General features: G+C 37.1%; 2 protein-coding genes across 4 annotated transcripts in view; both read left to right on the forward strand.

Annotated features, from left to right (window-relative positions):
• Window positions 1-7320, forward strand: part of LOC132110521 (pecanex-like protein 1) — a 35332-nt gene extending 28012 nt beyond the window's left edge. For both annotated transcript variants that reach the window (XM_059517205.1, XM_059517206.1), the window contains exons 29-36: window positions 522-622; window positions 1114-1264; window positions 1385-1615; window positions 1710-1984; window positions 2064-2236; window positions 4040-4494; window positions 4580-4720; window positions 6226-7320. In XM_059517205.1, coding sequence (XP_059373188.1) covers window positions 522-622; window positions 1114-1264; window positions 1385-1615; window positions 1710-1984; window positions 2064-2236; window positions 4040-4494; window positions 4580-4720; window positions 6226-6366 — 1668 coding nt within the window. In that variant the 3' untranslated portion in view covers window positions 6367-7320. The remainder of the gene's footprint in view (window positions 1-521; window positions 623-1113; window positions 1265-1384; window positions 1616-1709; window positions 1985-2063; window positions 2237-4039; window positions 4495-4579; window positions 4721-6225) is intronic.
• A 2431-nt stretch (window positions 7321-9751) lies between these two features.
• Window positions 9752-17590, forward strand: LOC132110522 (legumain-like). Of its 2 annotated transcripts, none has more exons than XM_059517208.1 (14): window positions 9752-9896; window positions 10653-10812; window positions 10939-11036; window positions 13722-13803; window positions 13897-13979; window positions 14238-14313; window positions 14812-14874; window positions 15000-15066; window positions 15166-15284; window positions 15420-15509; window positions 15969-16178; window positions 16832-17002; window positions 17084-17151; window positions 17378-17590. In XM_059517208.1, exons 2-14 carry the CDS (start codon window positions 10666-10668, stop codon window positions 17430-17432), a joined length of 1329 nt encoding a protein of 442 aa, XP_059373191.1. In that variant the 5' UTR covers window positions 9752-9896; window positions 10653-10665; the 3' UTR covers window positions 17433-17590. The 2 variants fall into 2 exon arrangements, with proteins under 2 accessions (XP_059373191.1, XP_059373192.1); XM_059517209.1 differs by having other exon boundaries at window positions 9760-9896; window positions 10657-10812.
• Window positions 17591-17865: the final 275 nt, after the last annotated feature.

Consider the following 17865-nt stretch of genomic DNA (forward strand, 5'->3'; position numbering starts at 1 on the left):
CATCTACACTGCCTTTTTAAAAGTTTGGTGTTGGTAAGGTTTTTTGTAAGTTTGTGAGTTTGATGCTCACCAAGACTCCATTTAACTGATCAACAACAACAAAAAAAGACCCAGTAATCCTGTTAAATATCATTGCGATTTTAAAATACCTGTTTTCTGTTTTAATATATTTAAAAATGTAATTTATTCCTGTGACTACAAACCTGATTTTTTTTTAGCATCATTACTCGAGTCTCAGTGTCACATGAAATCATTCTGTTATGCTCAGTTGCTGCTCAAGAAATATTTATTACTATTAAAAGGAAACCGTGACATGTTTTTAAGGACCCATTTATCATTAGAAAATTAAGACAAACAGCATTTTTAAAGGTTTTTTTACATTTAAAGCATCCTTGCTGTATAAAAGTATGAATTATTTCAGAAAAAAATAAATAAAACAAATTGTACTGACCCCAAACTTTTGAACTGTAATGTTAGTAAACAAACTTTTTATCTTACTGCTGTCTCTCTATTTCTCTCAGCCACTGGACAGTGAGAAAGACTCTCTGTTGGTTTTGTTGTGTTACGGCCTGTGTGTCCTGGGAAGGAGAGCTCTAGGAACTGCATCTCACCATATGTCCAGGTGGGGGAACAAAAATCATTTACCGTATTTTTCGGACTATAAGTCGCACCTGAGTATAAGTCGCATCAGTACAAAAACAGGTCATGACGAGGAAAAAAACATATATAAGTCGCACTGGACTATAAGTCGCATTTATTTAGAACCAAGAACCAAGAGAAAACATTACCGTCTACAGCCGCGAGAGGGCGCTCTATGTCTTCAGTGTAGACTACAGGAGCACTGAGCATCATAGAGTGCCCTCTGGTGGCTGTAGACGGTAATGTGAACTCTTGGTTCATTTCTCTTGGTTCATGTCAAATTAATTTTGATAAATAATTCGCAGCTGACTATAAGTCGCAGGACCAGCCAAACTATGAAAAAAAGTGCGACTTATAGTCCGGAAAATACGGTACTGTGCTGGAGTAAAAATCATTTACTGTGCTGGAGTTTTTCCAAAAAAATTGAAGACATTGTTTGCGGTTTGTTTGTTCTAATGATGTGTGTTTTTACAGTAATCTGGAGTCTTTCCTGTACGGGCTGCATGCCTTGTTTAAGGGAGATTTCCGGATCTCATCTGTAAGAGACGAGTGGATCTTTACTGACATGGAACTGCTGAGAAAGGTGGTTGTCCCTGGAATTCGCATGTCACTTAAACTGCACCAGGTGAGACATTTCTGTGTGAAGCAAATATTAAAGTCATCTGTTCTCTGTGTCATATCAAATATGACTTATTATTTTATGCTTTTGGTTCTGATTTTAACCAGAGTTAAACTTTCACTGCAGGATCACTTCACCTCCCCTGATGAGTATGAGGAATCGTCTGTGTTGTTTGAGGCAATCTCTTCACACGAGCAGACACTGGTGATCGCTCACGAGGGTGACCCGGCCTGGCGCAGTGCTGTCCTGTCCAACTCTCCCTCTCTGCTCGCCCTTAGACATGTGTTAGACGAAGGGACCAATGAATATAAGATCATCATGCTTAACAGACGCTACCTCAGCTTCAGGGTCATAAAAGTGAGCAACAAAAAAGATGGGATAAAAAATGGAAGAAAGTAGACAACTTATTTTATTAGCATGTAAATGATTTTCTATATCTACATGTTCATAGGTGAATAAGGAGTGTGTACGCGGCCTGTGGGCGGGACAGCAGCAGGAATTGGTGTTTTTGCGGAACCGAAACCCAGAGCGTGGAAGCATTCAGAATGCCAAACAAGCACTACGCAACATGATAAATTCTTCATGTGACCAGCCAATCGGATACCCCATCTATGTGTCGCCTCTGACAACATCTTACTGTAATACACACCCACAGCTAAGACGCATACTGGGAGGACCAATCAGCATTGCCAACATACGAAACTTTATTGTCAACACGTGGCACAGGTTTGTGTGTGTGGTTGAATGAATGAAAATTGACATGTTTTGATTGTAATAATAATGGCACTCATCTTTCTCACTGCAGACTGCGTAAGGGTTGCGGCGCTGGCTGTAACAGTGGCGGGAATGTTGAAGATTGTGATGCGGGTGGCTTGTCATGTGGCAGTGGGAATTCTGGGATTTCTGGGACAGCAACGAGTGATTCCCAGCACAGCTCGGGACACACAGCACTGCACGCTTACACACCTCATTCTCTAGGTAAACACAGTCACTTGCTGGTTGTACATACGCACGTTTACTGTGTAATTCTCATCACCCTTTTTAAAATAATTACATTTCGTTGCTTTGCAGCCTGAAGATGGACACCGTTTTTATCCAGCTGTTTTAGCAACTTATAACATCTAAGTGAAAGATATAACACCAGCATATCAGAAAAAAATCTTAAATCAGAATCAGAATTGAAAAAGATCACCCCCTTGTGTCTGTATTTTGCTTAACCACCTTTTGTTTTAATTACAGCCTTTAGTCTGTTGGGATATGTCTCTACTAACTTTGTACATGTAGACTTTGCAGAAATGCTTAAGTTCAGTTAAATTTAATGGTGACCGTTTGTTGACTGCAGTCTTCAAGTCTTTTCAGATTTTCAGTGGGGTTTAAGTCTGGGCTCTGACCAGGCCATGCAAGGACATTCACCTCTTTCTCCTTCAATCACTGTGTGCTCAGTTTTCCTGTGTGCTTTGTGTCATTGTCATGTTGGAAGGTAAACCTTCTTCCCATTGACAACTTTCTAGCAGAGGGCAGCAGAATTTCCTCAAGAATTTGACAGTATTATGACCCATCCATTTTTCCTTCTATCCTGACAAGTGCTCCAGTCCCTGCTACAGAGAAACATCCGATATCACCACCTCCATGCTTTACTGGAGGAATGCTGTTATTTGGATGGTGAGCTGTATTGGATTTCCTCCAGATTTCCTCCATTTAGTGTTCAGGACAAATAATTCAATTTTAGTCTCATCTGCCTCAGAATCTTTAAGGTGTGTTTTGGCAAAGCTCAGTCGTGACTACATGTGGCCTTTCTTGAGGAGTAGCTATTTTCTTGCAACCCTCCAATAGCCACATTTGGGGAGAATTTGTGATATTGTTGTCACATGCACACAATGACCACTCTTTGGCATAAATTCCTGCAGCTGCTTCAGAGTTGCTGTAGGCCTCTTGGTCGCCTCTGTAACCAGTTTCCTCCAGGCTCTTTCATTCAGTTTGGACTGACATCCTGATATAGGGAGGGTCTGTGTTGTACAAAATTCTTCTTAATGATGGACTTCTAGGCATTGATAAAGCTTTTTTTTGTATCCATCTACTAACTTGTGCCTCTCCACAACTTATCCTGGAGATCTTTTGATGGATGCCCATAGTTGATTGTTAGCTTCAACTGCACTACCAGGGACTGAAATGCTCCAGGAAAGCTCTTTTCATGCTGAGCTTATCAAAATAACAAAAGCTGTTTTTGGTTGAAAGTCAAATGACTTTGTGTGCCATTGAGAAGGTGATTAGCGACAACTGATTGAGTTTACAAATAATTTTTTACTGTGTAAATACAGCTGGATAACACAAAAACTGTGTCCATCTTCATTTCAGTCTGCAAAGCAACAAAATGTGATTTATTTTAAAGTGGGTGATTGTTTTCTATACTGGAAAAAGGTAGATAATCAGATGGATGGACAAATAAAAAGATAAATATATGGATGGATGATAGATAAAAAGGATTGATAAGCAGATGGATTGATTCACTGATGGATATATAAATGTATTGATGTTTAAATGGATGGATAGACTGATAAATAGATGAATGGATGATGCATGGTAGATATATAAAAAATAAATAAATAAATAGATAGATAGATAGATAGATAGATAGATAACAAGATAGATAGATAGATAGATAACAAGATAGATAAATGGATGGATGGACTGATGGATAGATTGATGGAAGGATGAAAAGATAAAAATGCATAGATAGAAAAGAAAGAAAGAAAGTAACCTACAGTCTCTCTCTTTCTTTAGGTACGAGTCAGAGTTCACAGTCAGTGCAGTCTGGTTTGGTTCGTCAGTCTCCTGCTCGTGCGTCTGTCGTCAGTCAGTCGTCCTCATATCGTCACAGCAGCAGCCGCCAGTCATCACTCCGAACATCTGTGTCAGGTTTGGAGCCCTGCAGACGTTCCTCCAGCAGCCAGCTTTCTCTCCGCACGCTGCCAACCTCCCTCCAACTCCGGCTGGGCACCAACGCCTCAGCCGCCAGCTCCGACCCGCCCGGCCCCTCCAGCTCCCTCTCCGCCCACTCCATCCCACCCTGCAAACGACACACCCACACACTCGCCAGTCTTCTGGGAAATGAAGCCTTAGTGCTGGGGACGGACAACCATCCTCACCCCCACTATCATCTTCACTACATCCACCATCATCATCACAATCCCTCGCTGTCCTGTCTGAGAAGGGATGACATCTCCTACAGGGTGCAGGTGAGCATCTGGCCTTCTCATATTTGGCCCTTTAACTGTGTGAAATGTAATGTTATAATGAAGCATATGCATGTTTTGTGTGTAGATTGTGGATGTGAGTCAGGTGTTGGATGTAATGAATCATCCCAAGAGGAAGGAGCTGGTGTGGCCAGATGAGAGCATGAGACTAAGATCTGGACGCAACTTCTGGAGGGACTGGAGTCCCCTAGAAGGCATGGAGGGTCACGTGAGTACATCACAAACCAGTGTTGTTATTATTAACTGAAATTTAAAAAATCATTTTTGAAATTGAAATTAAAGCAATTTTTTTAATTTGAATAAAATATAAATATACTGTATAAATAAAGTGAAAAAAGTAATATTACAAATGGAGTTTTAAAATAATACTACAATTACTAAAACTAACACATAATGAAAAATAAATTAAAGCAAAAAAAAAAAAAATATATATATATATATATATATATAAACGGCTCTGTGAATGAAATGCATCTGAATCATTTCCATCTGAATGCACGTAATGGAGATTTACCGGTACTATTAATCACAGAACCAGCTTTACTGACGAGATGCACATGACAATCACATGCGATTTATCATGCAGTCCTTGTTTGTTGATGCCAAAATACAAAGTAGATGAGGAAAACTAGGATGCCAGGAGTATTCAGAGCGCCACCATTACTGTCTAGAGTGCGTGGAATGGTGTGCTGTGATTTGTTGAGTGGATATATCACATTCTGCAAAAAGGGGAAACTGCCATTTGTCGCGTTTTGAAAAAATGGAGAAAACATGACATATTAACTCTGCTAATATCACATTTTGCGAATTATTTAAATTTGACTTTTCAATTCACGGCACAGGTGATTTCCCAAAATGAATGATTACTGAAGAATCTGGTCCCATTTTGATCATTATTTAGTGAGTCAGACAAATCCTGTCAAAGAACATATCCACTGTCCAGGTCATATTTCACACCAAAATTGAAAGAAAAAAAATATATATATATTGGCTCTTTGCATATTTTAAAATGATAATTAAGCAAAATAAAACCATAAAGAAAAAAAGTTTCAAATTGTAATTATTTTTTTGGGTGAGTCTGAAAAGTCTTGCCAAACAATATCTCCACTGTCGAAGTCATATTTCACATCGAAATCAAAAGGGGAAAAATTTAGAATATTTTTTAAGGAATTAAAGCATGTTTTAAAGGAGCATTGCGTAGGTTCTGAAATTTCTAACCGTTACTGACACCAGTGGCCGTTAGAGGAACTGCTTTTTTTTTTTTTTACTTACGAGGAGTGTCCGTGGGTGTCTGAATTGTGCTGGAGGCTGGTCGCTTCTTTCCATCCGCAGTCCATTTGAAAACACTATTGCCGCTGCTTACTATAATGGCTGGCGTGCCGTATGGTTGTAAGCCCAAGTAGAAGAGAACGCGCATGACGTCACATTTTGTGAATTTTCGCGCCAATTCGGGCCCGACTCCTCCACACACAATTGAGCCTACAGGCTGATAGAGGCAACCATGGTGGACAGTCGAGGTGTCATTCTTTTTTTTACATCATGGTTGGCTCATACATGTACAAATTAAAACTCTATCTTAAAGATTTTTTTTAAGCAAAAACCTCCACATAGCTCCTTTAAGACCATATTATTGGACTTTTTAGACAGTTAAGCGTTCTTCCCCCAGATTCACCCTACTTTCCTAATTTCCCACTACTCGCTCTCTCTACATAGGTAGTTCATCGTTGGGTGCCTTGCAGTCGTGATCCAGTTAGTCGGTCTCACATTGATAAGACCATCCTGCTGGTCCAGGTGGATGATAAACTGGTTCCCATTATAGAGACTGGAGTGATTGAACTGGGGGCAGAGGTGTAAGGACACACTCGTCTAATGTCAGACCCGAAGAAGAATGAGGCCACACTCACTTCCAGCTGCTGATCAGGGCGCAGGATGCCAGGGAATCGTGCAAATGGAGAGCATTCACACACACACGCTGCAAGAAGCATACTTGCTCAAATCTGGACAGAAAGCTGCCTTGCTTTGTGTTCCTCAGATATGCTGCATGAGAGATCAGCTTCTGTAAACTCTTCTCTCTCTTTTTCTCTCCTTTACGAGCAGCTGCGGTCTCATTGGTTTTTTTTAGGTTCTATGCATCTCATCAGAAGTCTGTAAACACACTCACAGGGAACACTACAAACGAGCTTGATGTTCACGCAGAGAAGAGTTTTTTTTATTACAGCTATAATTAAGTTTTATTTTGTATTTCTGCCAAATTAAGTCAGGTGCACAGTACTGCCCTGGACATGCAGTGAATCATGTGACAGACTGTTTTTTACTAGCTGCCAAGACATACAGATGATCACGTTGAGGATGAGGATGCTGAGGATTAAAACGGAAGCAGGTGTTTCTGATACAGAGCTCACTTATGTCATTCTTATTCTTCGTCCTTTTTTATTTTTTTGAGGATCCATTTGACAACAGAGAGGTGTTATGAGAAACTTTAACTTGCACTATGATTTGTTTTGTTTTTGATTTGCAGCTGTGCACTACTTTCTACGATCACACCTTATTTATTCCTCTATGGTTTGAATCATCATGGTTACCGATGCCTTTGGAATGCAAAATGCGAAATCATCAACATTCTTTATGCCATTTTGACAGTTATTTCTTTACCTTGCGGACAGAAGTGGTGTTTAACCACATGTAGTTATGTATGAATATATAAATGTGTCTGTAAAAAGATTTGGCTTTGAATATTTATTATTGTATTTACATTTTGTTATATTGTTTTTCATTTACAGGACAAATAAAGACAATGCATAAATATGATTTAGTCCTGTTCCTAAGTGATTGATGTTATTCTTTTATGAGAAGGATGAATTTAAGTGCATCTGGGACATGAACTCTTATTCATGTGATTTGGGGACGCAGCACTTAAAATAGAGTGGTTAACAAGGAAATGGCTCCATTTGCTGACCACTAATGTTTTTTATGCTTAGTGCGGTAATTCATTGCTTTGGCTGTGATCACTTGCATAATCTGTATATCAGTATCATGTCTTTAGGATAAATAAAAGCAGTTAGTATAAAGCCGATATGTCAAAATAGAAAAAAATTAAGATCTTTTGGGAAGATGTTACATTTCACAGTGTGCTAAACCTGTTTAACTGGTTTCCTGGTAGTAACTGGTAGTCCGAGAGCTCTCAGTCCCTCCATTGAAACTGTTTGTACGGTCTACTATCCATGTCCAGAAAGGTAAGAAAAACATCATCAAAGTAGTCCATGTGACATCAGAGGGTCAGTTAGAATTTTTTGAAGCATCGAAGATACATTTTGGTCCAAAATAGCAAAAACTACGACTTTATTCAGCATTCATGTCTTCTCTTCCGTGTCTGTTGTGAGAGAGATCAAAACAAAGCTGTTTGTGATATGCGGTTCGCGAACGAATCACTCGATGTAACCGGATCTTTTTGAACCAGTTCACCAAATCGAACTGAATCGCATCTCCAATAAGCATTATTAATCCACAAATGACTTAAGCTGTTAACTTTTTTTAATGTGGCTGACACTCCCTCTGAGTTCAAACAAACCAATATCCCGGAGTAATTCATGTAGTCAAACAGTACACTGACTGAACTGCTGTGAAGAGAGAACTGAAGATGAACACCGAGCTGAGCCAGACAATGAACAAAAGATTGACTCATTCTCGTAATTTACTCCTGTGATTTCAAATCTGTTTTTAGCATCATAATCACATTATCTTTCAGAAATAATTCTAATATTCTGATTTGCTGCTAAAAAAAAAAAAAACATTTATTATTGTGTTGAAAACACTGGATAATTTTTCAGGTTTCTTTGATGAGTAGTTCAGAAGAACAAAATTAATCTGAAATAGATATATTTTATAAAATAAATGTTTTAGCATTGCTTCTGATCAGTTTAATGCATCCTTGCTAAACAAAAGTAGTAATTTATAATGTCTTATTCTAAAAATCTTACTGTTTAAATATGTTTGACTGTTAGTGTAGGGTGATTATTTTTATAGATTGAAACAGATGTGCTTCAGACAGGGGGAAAAAAAAGAGTATGAAAAGTGCTACCGAAAACAAAACAAAAAAAACTGAACAACAACAAAACCTGGAAATGTTGCTGGAAACAGGCTTATTGAAAATGTAAATTCCATCTCTTCCAGTAGGAGGCGCTTTGGAGTGATAAAACCACAGAATGTATAAAAACGGATAAAATTAGCAAATTAACGCTTCTTTATCAGATCAAATGAAGAGTTTTGACAAAGTTATTATAAATTGTTCATGTTCCAATTATTAGTCTGTGTTTTTTTAAGTAATCCAGCCATATAGCTTTTCTTCTGCAAAATATGCTACATTATATGAAACATCTCTCATGTTCTTGTTAAAATAGCTTAGACTATCATGGGGTCTCTGATAATAGTTAACAGAGATCATATTTGAAAATCTATTATAATATTGATGGGACTTTTTGAGGAACAAGCTTGTTTGTGGCTGTTAACGGATGTGTACACCTGCAGAAGAATTTACAGTGAATTCTAAACACCCACTGAAGGGACTTTAATACTGGTGTAATAAATTATTGCTGAGATAAAGCACATTTGGTGTCAAAGGTTTCACAGTAATCAGAGGTTAATCTAAGTTAAATCTAGAATTATAAACGATAATTTAGAGTTTTACAGGTGTAATTCATAATTAAACCATTGTTTCAATAGGTTTGCCTAAAGATTGAGACTTGGTATCGGTAAATTACTTAAGATGCAAAAGGGATTTACCCCTGGGAAACAGTACATAGCCTGATCTGAAACAGCACTCCTGAGTATCAGGTCTATTTTGTCTCAGTGTTGCATGTAAATGGTCTGTTCCTGCTTTAACGTTACTGTTACAACACCTGTAATAAAACAGGTGAGATCAACCCAGCTATAAATAATGTGTGGTGTAGTGAAATATCATCATATGACAAACGGACGACCTGATCATGTGCTCGATTATTTTCTGCCCAGATAATTAAAAAAGAAGGGCATGCAGATATTTATGCTGAAGCTTCTCGTTTTTTTTAACCATTATTAAATCCCCTAAAACAGTTGATGCTTTTCCCCTGACACAAAACAACTTTCATTGTCAAATGGCAGACCACTTTAACGCACAACTTTCGAAAAGCTCAGAAAAGCTTCCTCTTTTCTTGTTTTGTTTTCAGTCAAACTCGTTGCACATGACCGGCTAGTCACGCAGTCAGTTGAGGCTCCGCCCAGGAGACATATGTGATTGGTTGCTGCACAGAGCTGTGTGTCGCTGATTGGCTGCTCTGTATGTGTCCTCGTCTGTAATAAGGCGTCGCGTCGCTCCAGCACGGGCAGCTCGGGCAGCGCGTACAGAACAGGTAAGAGCATTGAAACGACGATTATTTATATTTAATTCTAAATTAAATTAGTTCTACTCATTTTGTTTGGTTGAGGTTTGTATAATTAATCAACTCCGGGGTAAATGCCACATTCAGCTAACACGAGTACAGATTAAATCCCCCTATGGCCTGTGCTATTATTGTAGCCTGGTGTCCTTGTATGTTTGATGATCACGAGACCACTTACAAAAATATACCATAGTAAACAGTCATTTGTGTCTTTTACACCGTTAGTGTTTCCTACCATTATCATCTTAAATAAGACATTTAACCAATTTTCTTATTCAATTTTCAAAATCTTATTCTGTTTGAAGGAAATTCATTATGGTTTTATAGTGTAAAAATAACTATTAATTAACTATGGTGTAAATATGAAATGTTCAGCAGCGTGGGAAACTTTGCTTACAGATTCTAAAATTTCATACTTCATACTTTATCTCTGGCTTACTGTTACCAGACCCTTAGGCATGTGTTGACACATGATAAAGTCAATACCGCTTAATTTGCATAACTATAAAGGCTTAGTGAAAATGAAAGTGTGTTGGGTATTTACAGTATACCTAAATTAAAATATACATGTATATTATATTATTAGTAAAATTAAAGTCATTAAGTTAAGTACTTTTTGTATTATGATAAAAACAAATGCTTTTTAAAGGAAGTTTACAATCTTTAAACGTATAATAGCAAGCATTATGTTGCAAGAATGCTGATTATTATTCATCTCTGTTCCAGGTAGATTGCAGAGATGAGTCCCCAGATAGGAGCGGTTTTAGGTGTCGCCCTGAGCTTGGGGCTGGTAGTGAGTGGTTTTCCTGCCGAGCAGTCAGATACTGGGAAGCACTGGGTTGTCATTGTGGCCGGATCGAATGGCTGGTACAATTACAGACACCAGGTGAGAGTTGACCTGGATCTTCGAGGTGGAAAATGCACATGGGTTTTTCCAAACTGTTAGTCAGCTGTCATATCTGAAGTGTTTTTAGATTTTTATTGTGTTTTATTTGTGTGTGTGTGTGAATAGGCTGATGTGTGCCATGCGTATCAGATTGTCCATAGGAATGGAATTCCCGATGAGCAGATTGTGGTGATGATGTATGACGATCTTGCTCAGAACCCTGAGTGAGTATGACATTTATGATTTAAACAAATTGTTGTTAGTGTAATGTAGTGGTTCTCAACCTTTTTGACTCCTAGGCCCTCCTATGTCTAAAACAATATTCAAAATCCCTCCTATTTAAGCTTATATGTACTCTGGTACTTTAGTTTTAATTAACCCTTTCACGCATAGTGGTCACTACAGTGGACAGCTATTAAAAAAGCATTTTCTTGAATTTGCACGGGTTTTTATGGCAAAGTTGCACATCAATCTCTTCATTGGACCCTGGTGCATCATCCTATAAATTGCAACCAAGTGGCAAGCCTTTGTGTTTTGATTTTTTTCCCCCTCCAAACCAAGATGGCCAAGGGTCAGTCAGACATGCCAAGTTGCTCCAGAATATCCACCCATTCCTTCTATCCTAGGAGACTCTTGTAGGTAAAAAAGTATTGCAGCATAAAGCAATATCTAATGAGTCATATCACAGTAAAATTTTCCAAGTTTTGATTTTAGATTGATAGAAAACTCTGATTAATCACATGTCCACTGTAGTGGACGTCATGCATGCAATGGCTATATTTCAGCTACAATTCATAATTATAATGTGAATATTGTTTTTGAAATTTAAAACTTAATATGCATTGACTTTTTTTACTGTAAATAAATGTATTTGTATTATTAGAATGTAATTTTCATTGACATTGAAAAAAGTCATGTGATTACATAATGTATGACACTTGTAATGCATTACTTTACTTGTTAGATCAAAAAGTAATCTGATTTTATAATGCATGTTATTGTAATGCGTTTTTTTACTAATAACATCAAAAAGTAATCTGATTACGTAATGCATGTTACTCATAACATCAAAAAGTAATCTGATTACATAATGCATGTTACTTGTAATGCGTTTCCTTTCTCATAACATCAAAAAGTAATCTGATTATGTAATGTGCATTATTGTAATGCGTTTTTTTACTCATAACATCAAAAAGTAATCTGATTACATAATGCATGTTACTTGTAATGCGTTTCTTTACTCGTTACATTAAAAAGTAATCTGATTAGGTAATGCACATTACTTGTAGTTAATTACTTGTTAGATCGAAAAGTAATCTGATTAGGTAATGCATGTTACTTGTAACACATTACTTTACTTGTAACATCAAAAATGTAATCTGAATGTGTTATGCATGTTACTTGTAATGCGTTACCCCCAACACTGATCATTTCAGATGAGATTGAAAAAACGTATCGCTAGGTTTTCTCAGAGGAGGGCTATGATAGAAATGTGCATGTCCATCTTGAACATAATCATAATTATCAGCTAATAAGGGTAAATCTCCATACTCTGGTGCACTGGAGGCTCCCTGAGTGGTTTCCACAGTTGTACCTTGACAGGCTGTAGAAAATTCTGATGGAATCACGTCCTCATGTTCTGATATCATAGATACACGAAGTGCAACTTGTATGAAGTTGTATGAAGCCATTGCAATATTTTGCATTTATATTTTTTGCATATATTTTATAGTTTTCACATTATTTTATATAATTGCATTGATTAGTTTGTTAAATTCACATACTTTATCTGTTTGATTATTGTCTTATATTTAATACAGTATATCTTCAGTTTAAACCAACCGCATGCTGTCCACACAAGTGGACATCTGAAGATCTCTTTGAAAAATTTGTAAAAAAATAAAATAAAAATTAATTCTTGTTTTTCATGCCCTAAGAGCAATAAAAACACATAGGAAAAAAAATCCTGACTGAGGTTATCATAATTCATGCGTGAAAGGGTTAAAATCAGTAAACTAAAAAAAAATCTTGTACATAATTTGTGTTTGTTTGTTTTAAGTTTGTTCATTAGCTAAGAGTTTAGATTTAGTATATTAACAATACTATTAATTTTAAGACTTATTGGGGCCCCCCTGGTTGAGAACCAATGATATAGTGAGATCTGGACTGGTAACCTAAGAGCTATTGGATTAAGCCTAGTAAGCGAGTAATGATATCCAGTTGCTTTGGGCAAATGCAGTAGTGATAGAAGAACAAGCACTTTACCCCACATGGCCTCAGATTGTAGAAAATGTGCCGTTAGCCGTTTCAGATATGAAAAAATATATCTGGGTAATTTCTCACCAACACCAAAATGTGCACTTCCCCTAAAGCGTTTTGTTGAAGTGATGACTTCCAAAGGCAGACATAAAAAAGGATTTAGCTCCACCACGTGCATTGGTGCGCACACACACACAAACACAAACAGAAACAAAGCTTTGACTCAGTTCCTTTGCAGAAGTCACAAGTATCTAATTCAACCACCAGAATATTTAAGTTTCCCAACAGGAAAAATTGATGAATTATAACCTGACAGAAAAATTGTGTGTGTGTGTGTGTGTGTGTATATAATATATATATTCTCAGAATGGAAGAAGTAAAATTTTAATCTTTATATTTTTATTGGAAGTTGGACCGCTGTGACATTAATTGCTTCAGTGGCTTTTTTTATGAATTCATATGTAGGTCAGGTGTTCCAGCTGAATTAAACAATGAAAGAAAGAGATGAGGTGATTGTTGACTTAGCCACAAGGTTTTATGGTTAAATTTTAACCTATGTTTGATAAGAGGAGGAAAAAATTTTGCTCCTTAAAAACCAAAAGCCGTTTCAGTGCAGAGGTTATATGACACTGTGTCTTTGTTGTGTCCAGAAACCCTACTCCAGGAGTGATCATAAACCGACCCAATGGAACGGATGTTTACAAAGGAGTGCTGAAGGACTACACTGGTGATGTGAGTCAACGTGTACCTCTGAATCTGAGATTTGAGTTGGGAAATGGTGTGTTTGCTGGCCATTCATTAAAATAGTGTTTGTTTTTGATATAGGACGTGACTCCTCAGAACTTCCTGGCGGTGTTGAAAGGTGATGCTGCTAGTGTGAAGGGAGGCTCTGGAAAAGTGCTCAAAAGGCAAGTTACCATAAAAACTTTGGCACGGGGGGCTAGAGGTCATTTGCATGTTTTTTTATTTCTTTGGGGGGTTGGAGTTGATGGTGTGTGTTTTGAAATGTACAGTTTGATAGATTGTAGTGACTTACTAAATTTATTGCCCTGTGAAATCTCTGTCTCTTTTGTTTCTGTTTGTGCATGTTGAGGCAGATATGTGGAAAAAAACAGCTCTTGTATTTTTTATTATTCTTTTTTTTTAATTGTTCTTTCTACTGGCAGTGGTCCAAATGATCATGTGTTTGTGTATTTCACTGATCATGGAGCCCCGGGTCTGCTGGCCTTCCCTAATGATGATGTAAGCATTTTCTGCTTTCTGTGGTCCTTTAGCTGAGTGTGATCCTTTCAGATCCTTTTTACACACAGTATAGAGTTCTTTCCAAAGTTTCAGACTACAAGTTCAAATGCTTCTATTTAATATATTTATTTAACTTCATTACAAATTTTCTAATCAACATAAGTAGTTAGTGTATTTGAAAAACACATTTTAACAAAAAATCCCAGATGGTCTAAATTTGACAATCTGAAGACACTCAAGCAGTAGGTCAGCTGCTAGAAAGATTTAATATGAGTAACACATTTGACTTGTAGGAGGTTTAGCTGTGAGTTGCATTAAAAACTTGCTGCACTGACAACTTTTCTGGTAATTGTGCATGATCATTGGGTTGGGAGCGTTATTGCTTCACTTCCCTATGCATGGTGAGTTTATAAGTTAATGGGAATGTTGTAAATGTCAAACAGATGGCTTCATCTCTAGAAACAAACAGTAAATCATACCTCTTTTTTCTGTTTTTAGCTTCATGTAGACGACCTGATGAAAACAATCAAGTACATGCACCAAAACAACAAATACAAGGAGGTGACTGTTACATGTGTTTGCTCATCGATATTAATAGGATACAGTCTAGATTTTGTGTGTCCACTGTCCACTTTTTTTTTTTTTTTTTTTTCTTCCTTCAATAAAATTCTTTCTCGCACACATAGATGGTGTTGTATATTGAAGCTTGTGAATCTGGCTCCATGATGAAGCCTCTGCCAGTTAACATTAATGGTGAGTTTTTCTTTGACATCACACATGCTACTGTGTGTAAATAACAATATGTATAATCAGGCTGTGTTCTCTCTGTGTGTCTCTCTCTGTGTGTCTCAGTCTATGCTACCACTGCTGCCAACCCTCATGAGTCCTCATATGCCTGTTATTATGACGAGGCCAGAGACACCTACCTGGGAGACTGGTACAGTGTCAACTGGATGGAAGACTCCGATGTGGTTTGTACCTCTCTAACAGCAAACCTTGTGTAGATTCTGTCTTCGGAACGGAAGATAGAAAAGTGCATTTATTCAGCACGAGCCATCTGACTGTGGGAATGTGTTTTAAATGGTGTTGTGTGATTGTCTCTTTAGGAGGATCTGAAAAAAGAGACTTTGGCCAAACAGTTCAAGATCGTAAAGGCCAAAACCAACACCAGCCATGTAATGCAGTATGGAAACAAGGTAATGCACTCACAAACACCAAGATGTGAAATACATTTCATAAATATTAAAAATTAACACATGCATTAATAAAACGAACACTGTCTTTACACTACCAAGCACCAAATGCAAGGTTGATTCGCATTAGTGATGCTGTGAAGTAATTAATTTTCTAAATTGCTAAAGCAGTTAGTCACAGGAACAAAAATATAAATTTGAACATAAGTCTGGTTCCTAAATTGTAGCAACTGTGAACAGCATCTTAAAAATAGTTTATCAACAGTATGGTGTATATTGATCTGCTGTGAGGTTCTTTATGAGTTGAGGTTTAGCATCGGCCTCATTCTCGGGTAGTTCAGAAAGTTTCCATTTATTGTCATGTATATTTTGACAAGGAAGTGTTTGATAAAAGCAAAAAGGCTGCTCTGAGTACTGTCTGTACTTGCCCAATGTAACTCTCTTGGTTTGTTTGTGTTTTAGACGCTGTCCCACATGAAGGTGATTGTGTTCCAGGGTAATTTGAAAGGTCTTGAGAAGGCACCTGAGCCGGTGTCGTTGCCTCTGATTACTGAACATGACCTCATGAGCAGCCCCGATGTGCCCCTTGCAATCATGAAGAGAAAACTGCAGAAGTCCAATGACATTAATGCTGTTGTTGGTTACATGAAACAAATCCATGAACATCTACAGGTTTGAAGCACTACTTTTACGGATCAATTTAAACAAATAATTATTATTGATTTATTCATGTATTTTAGTTAAGTTAATTAACACTATCGTTCAAAGTATGGTGTCATTAAGGTTTCTTTAATGAAATTAATACTTTTATTCAGCAAGGATGAATTAAATTGATCAACTGAGAGTAAAGACATTTATGTAAAAAAAAAAAAAAAAAAGGTTTTTTATTTAAAATAAGTGATGTTTCTTATAATCATGAGAAATGTTTCTTGGGCACCAGATCAGCAATCAGAATGATTTCTGAAGGATCATGTGACACTGAAGACTGGAGTAATGATGCTGAAAATTCTCCATTGGCATTGCAGAAATTAATTACTTTTTAATATATTAAATAAATAAACATTATTGCCGGTTTTACATAATTTTTGATCAAATAAAAACCGCCTTGGTAAGGATAAAATACTACTTTCAAAGACTTAAAGCTTACTGACCCCAAACTTTTAAATGCTAGTGTTTGTAACATATACTGCAAGTGATGTATGCGATAGAGATTTCAGGCAAGATGATCATATTATAATGGATTTTATGTTTTTTTGTGTGTGTGTGTGTGTGTGTGTGTGTGTGTGTGTGTGTGTGTGTGTGTGTGTGTGTGTGTGTGTGTGTAGGTACGTGAGCTGCTTGGTAACACCATGCGTAAGATCATGGAGCATGTGGTGCAGGAGAAAGAGGAAGTGCAGGATTACCTGAATGGACGTGAAGAACTCACAGAGTATGAATGTTACAAAACTGCTGTCGAGCACTACAAGAAACACTGCTTCAACTGGCACCAGCAGGAGGTATGAACAGTCCTGGTTCTCTATTAACTTCATGATTAGTTGTGTTGTGCTGTATGTGACATCTTTTCTCTCTTGTTGCAGTATGAATATGCTCTGAGACACCTGTATGCTTTAGTAAACCTGTGTCAGGGAGGATACCAGGCCCAGAAGTAAAAACACACTTTTTTCTCTCTCTCTCTCTCCATTTCAATGTCTTTTCTCTAGATGATGTCTATAAACTTTGTAAACAATGAACCATAAAAGCTGTGAAGTATTATCCCATTATAAACTGTGCCCCCTGCCCATGATAGTAAGTTATGTTGTTTTATTGTAGAATGTGAATGGAAAAGCTAATTTTATCTGTTATTTAAATCTCATATCTGTCCTTTCTCACAGAATCACAGCAGCCATGGATGATGTGTGTTACTTCAGTAGAAACATGAACTTGTGAACCACTGAGGACTTTTGAATGGACTACACTTTGCCCAAAAGTATCAGAATGTTGACCTGTATCATCTCGCAAATTTGACTGATCTTTTTGAAAATGTTACTTTTAATGAGATTTTGCACTTCTGAAAATTTAATGTGATGTTTTACTGATCTTTTTTTTGTTTTAAAGAAAGAAATGTGCTTTATGCTGCCCGGTGACCCCTGACAAACACTTTGGTCCGTTAACATTTTTTCATATATTTTTTATGTGTATTTTTTTTTTTCCTTTAAGATGCCTTAATGAGACCAACCGATATTTTGTAAGTACAGCTTTAGAATGACAAAAAGGCAATTTTTTTGCACCTCAGTTACTGTCACCATAATTAAAAATACATTTTAAGATGTTTTGGAAACCAAAGTATATAAATGTCCAATCAGTGAATGAAGTCCTATCT

The sequence above is a fragment of the Carassius carassius genome, chromosome 30 (genome assembly GCF_963082965.1).
Source record: "Carassius carassius chromosome 30, fCarCar2.1, whole genome shotgun sequence".
NCBI classification, from domain to species: domain Eukaryota; kingdom Metazoa; phylum Chordata; class Actinopteri; order Cypriniformes; family Cyprinidae; genus Carassius; species Carassius carassius.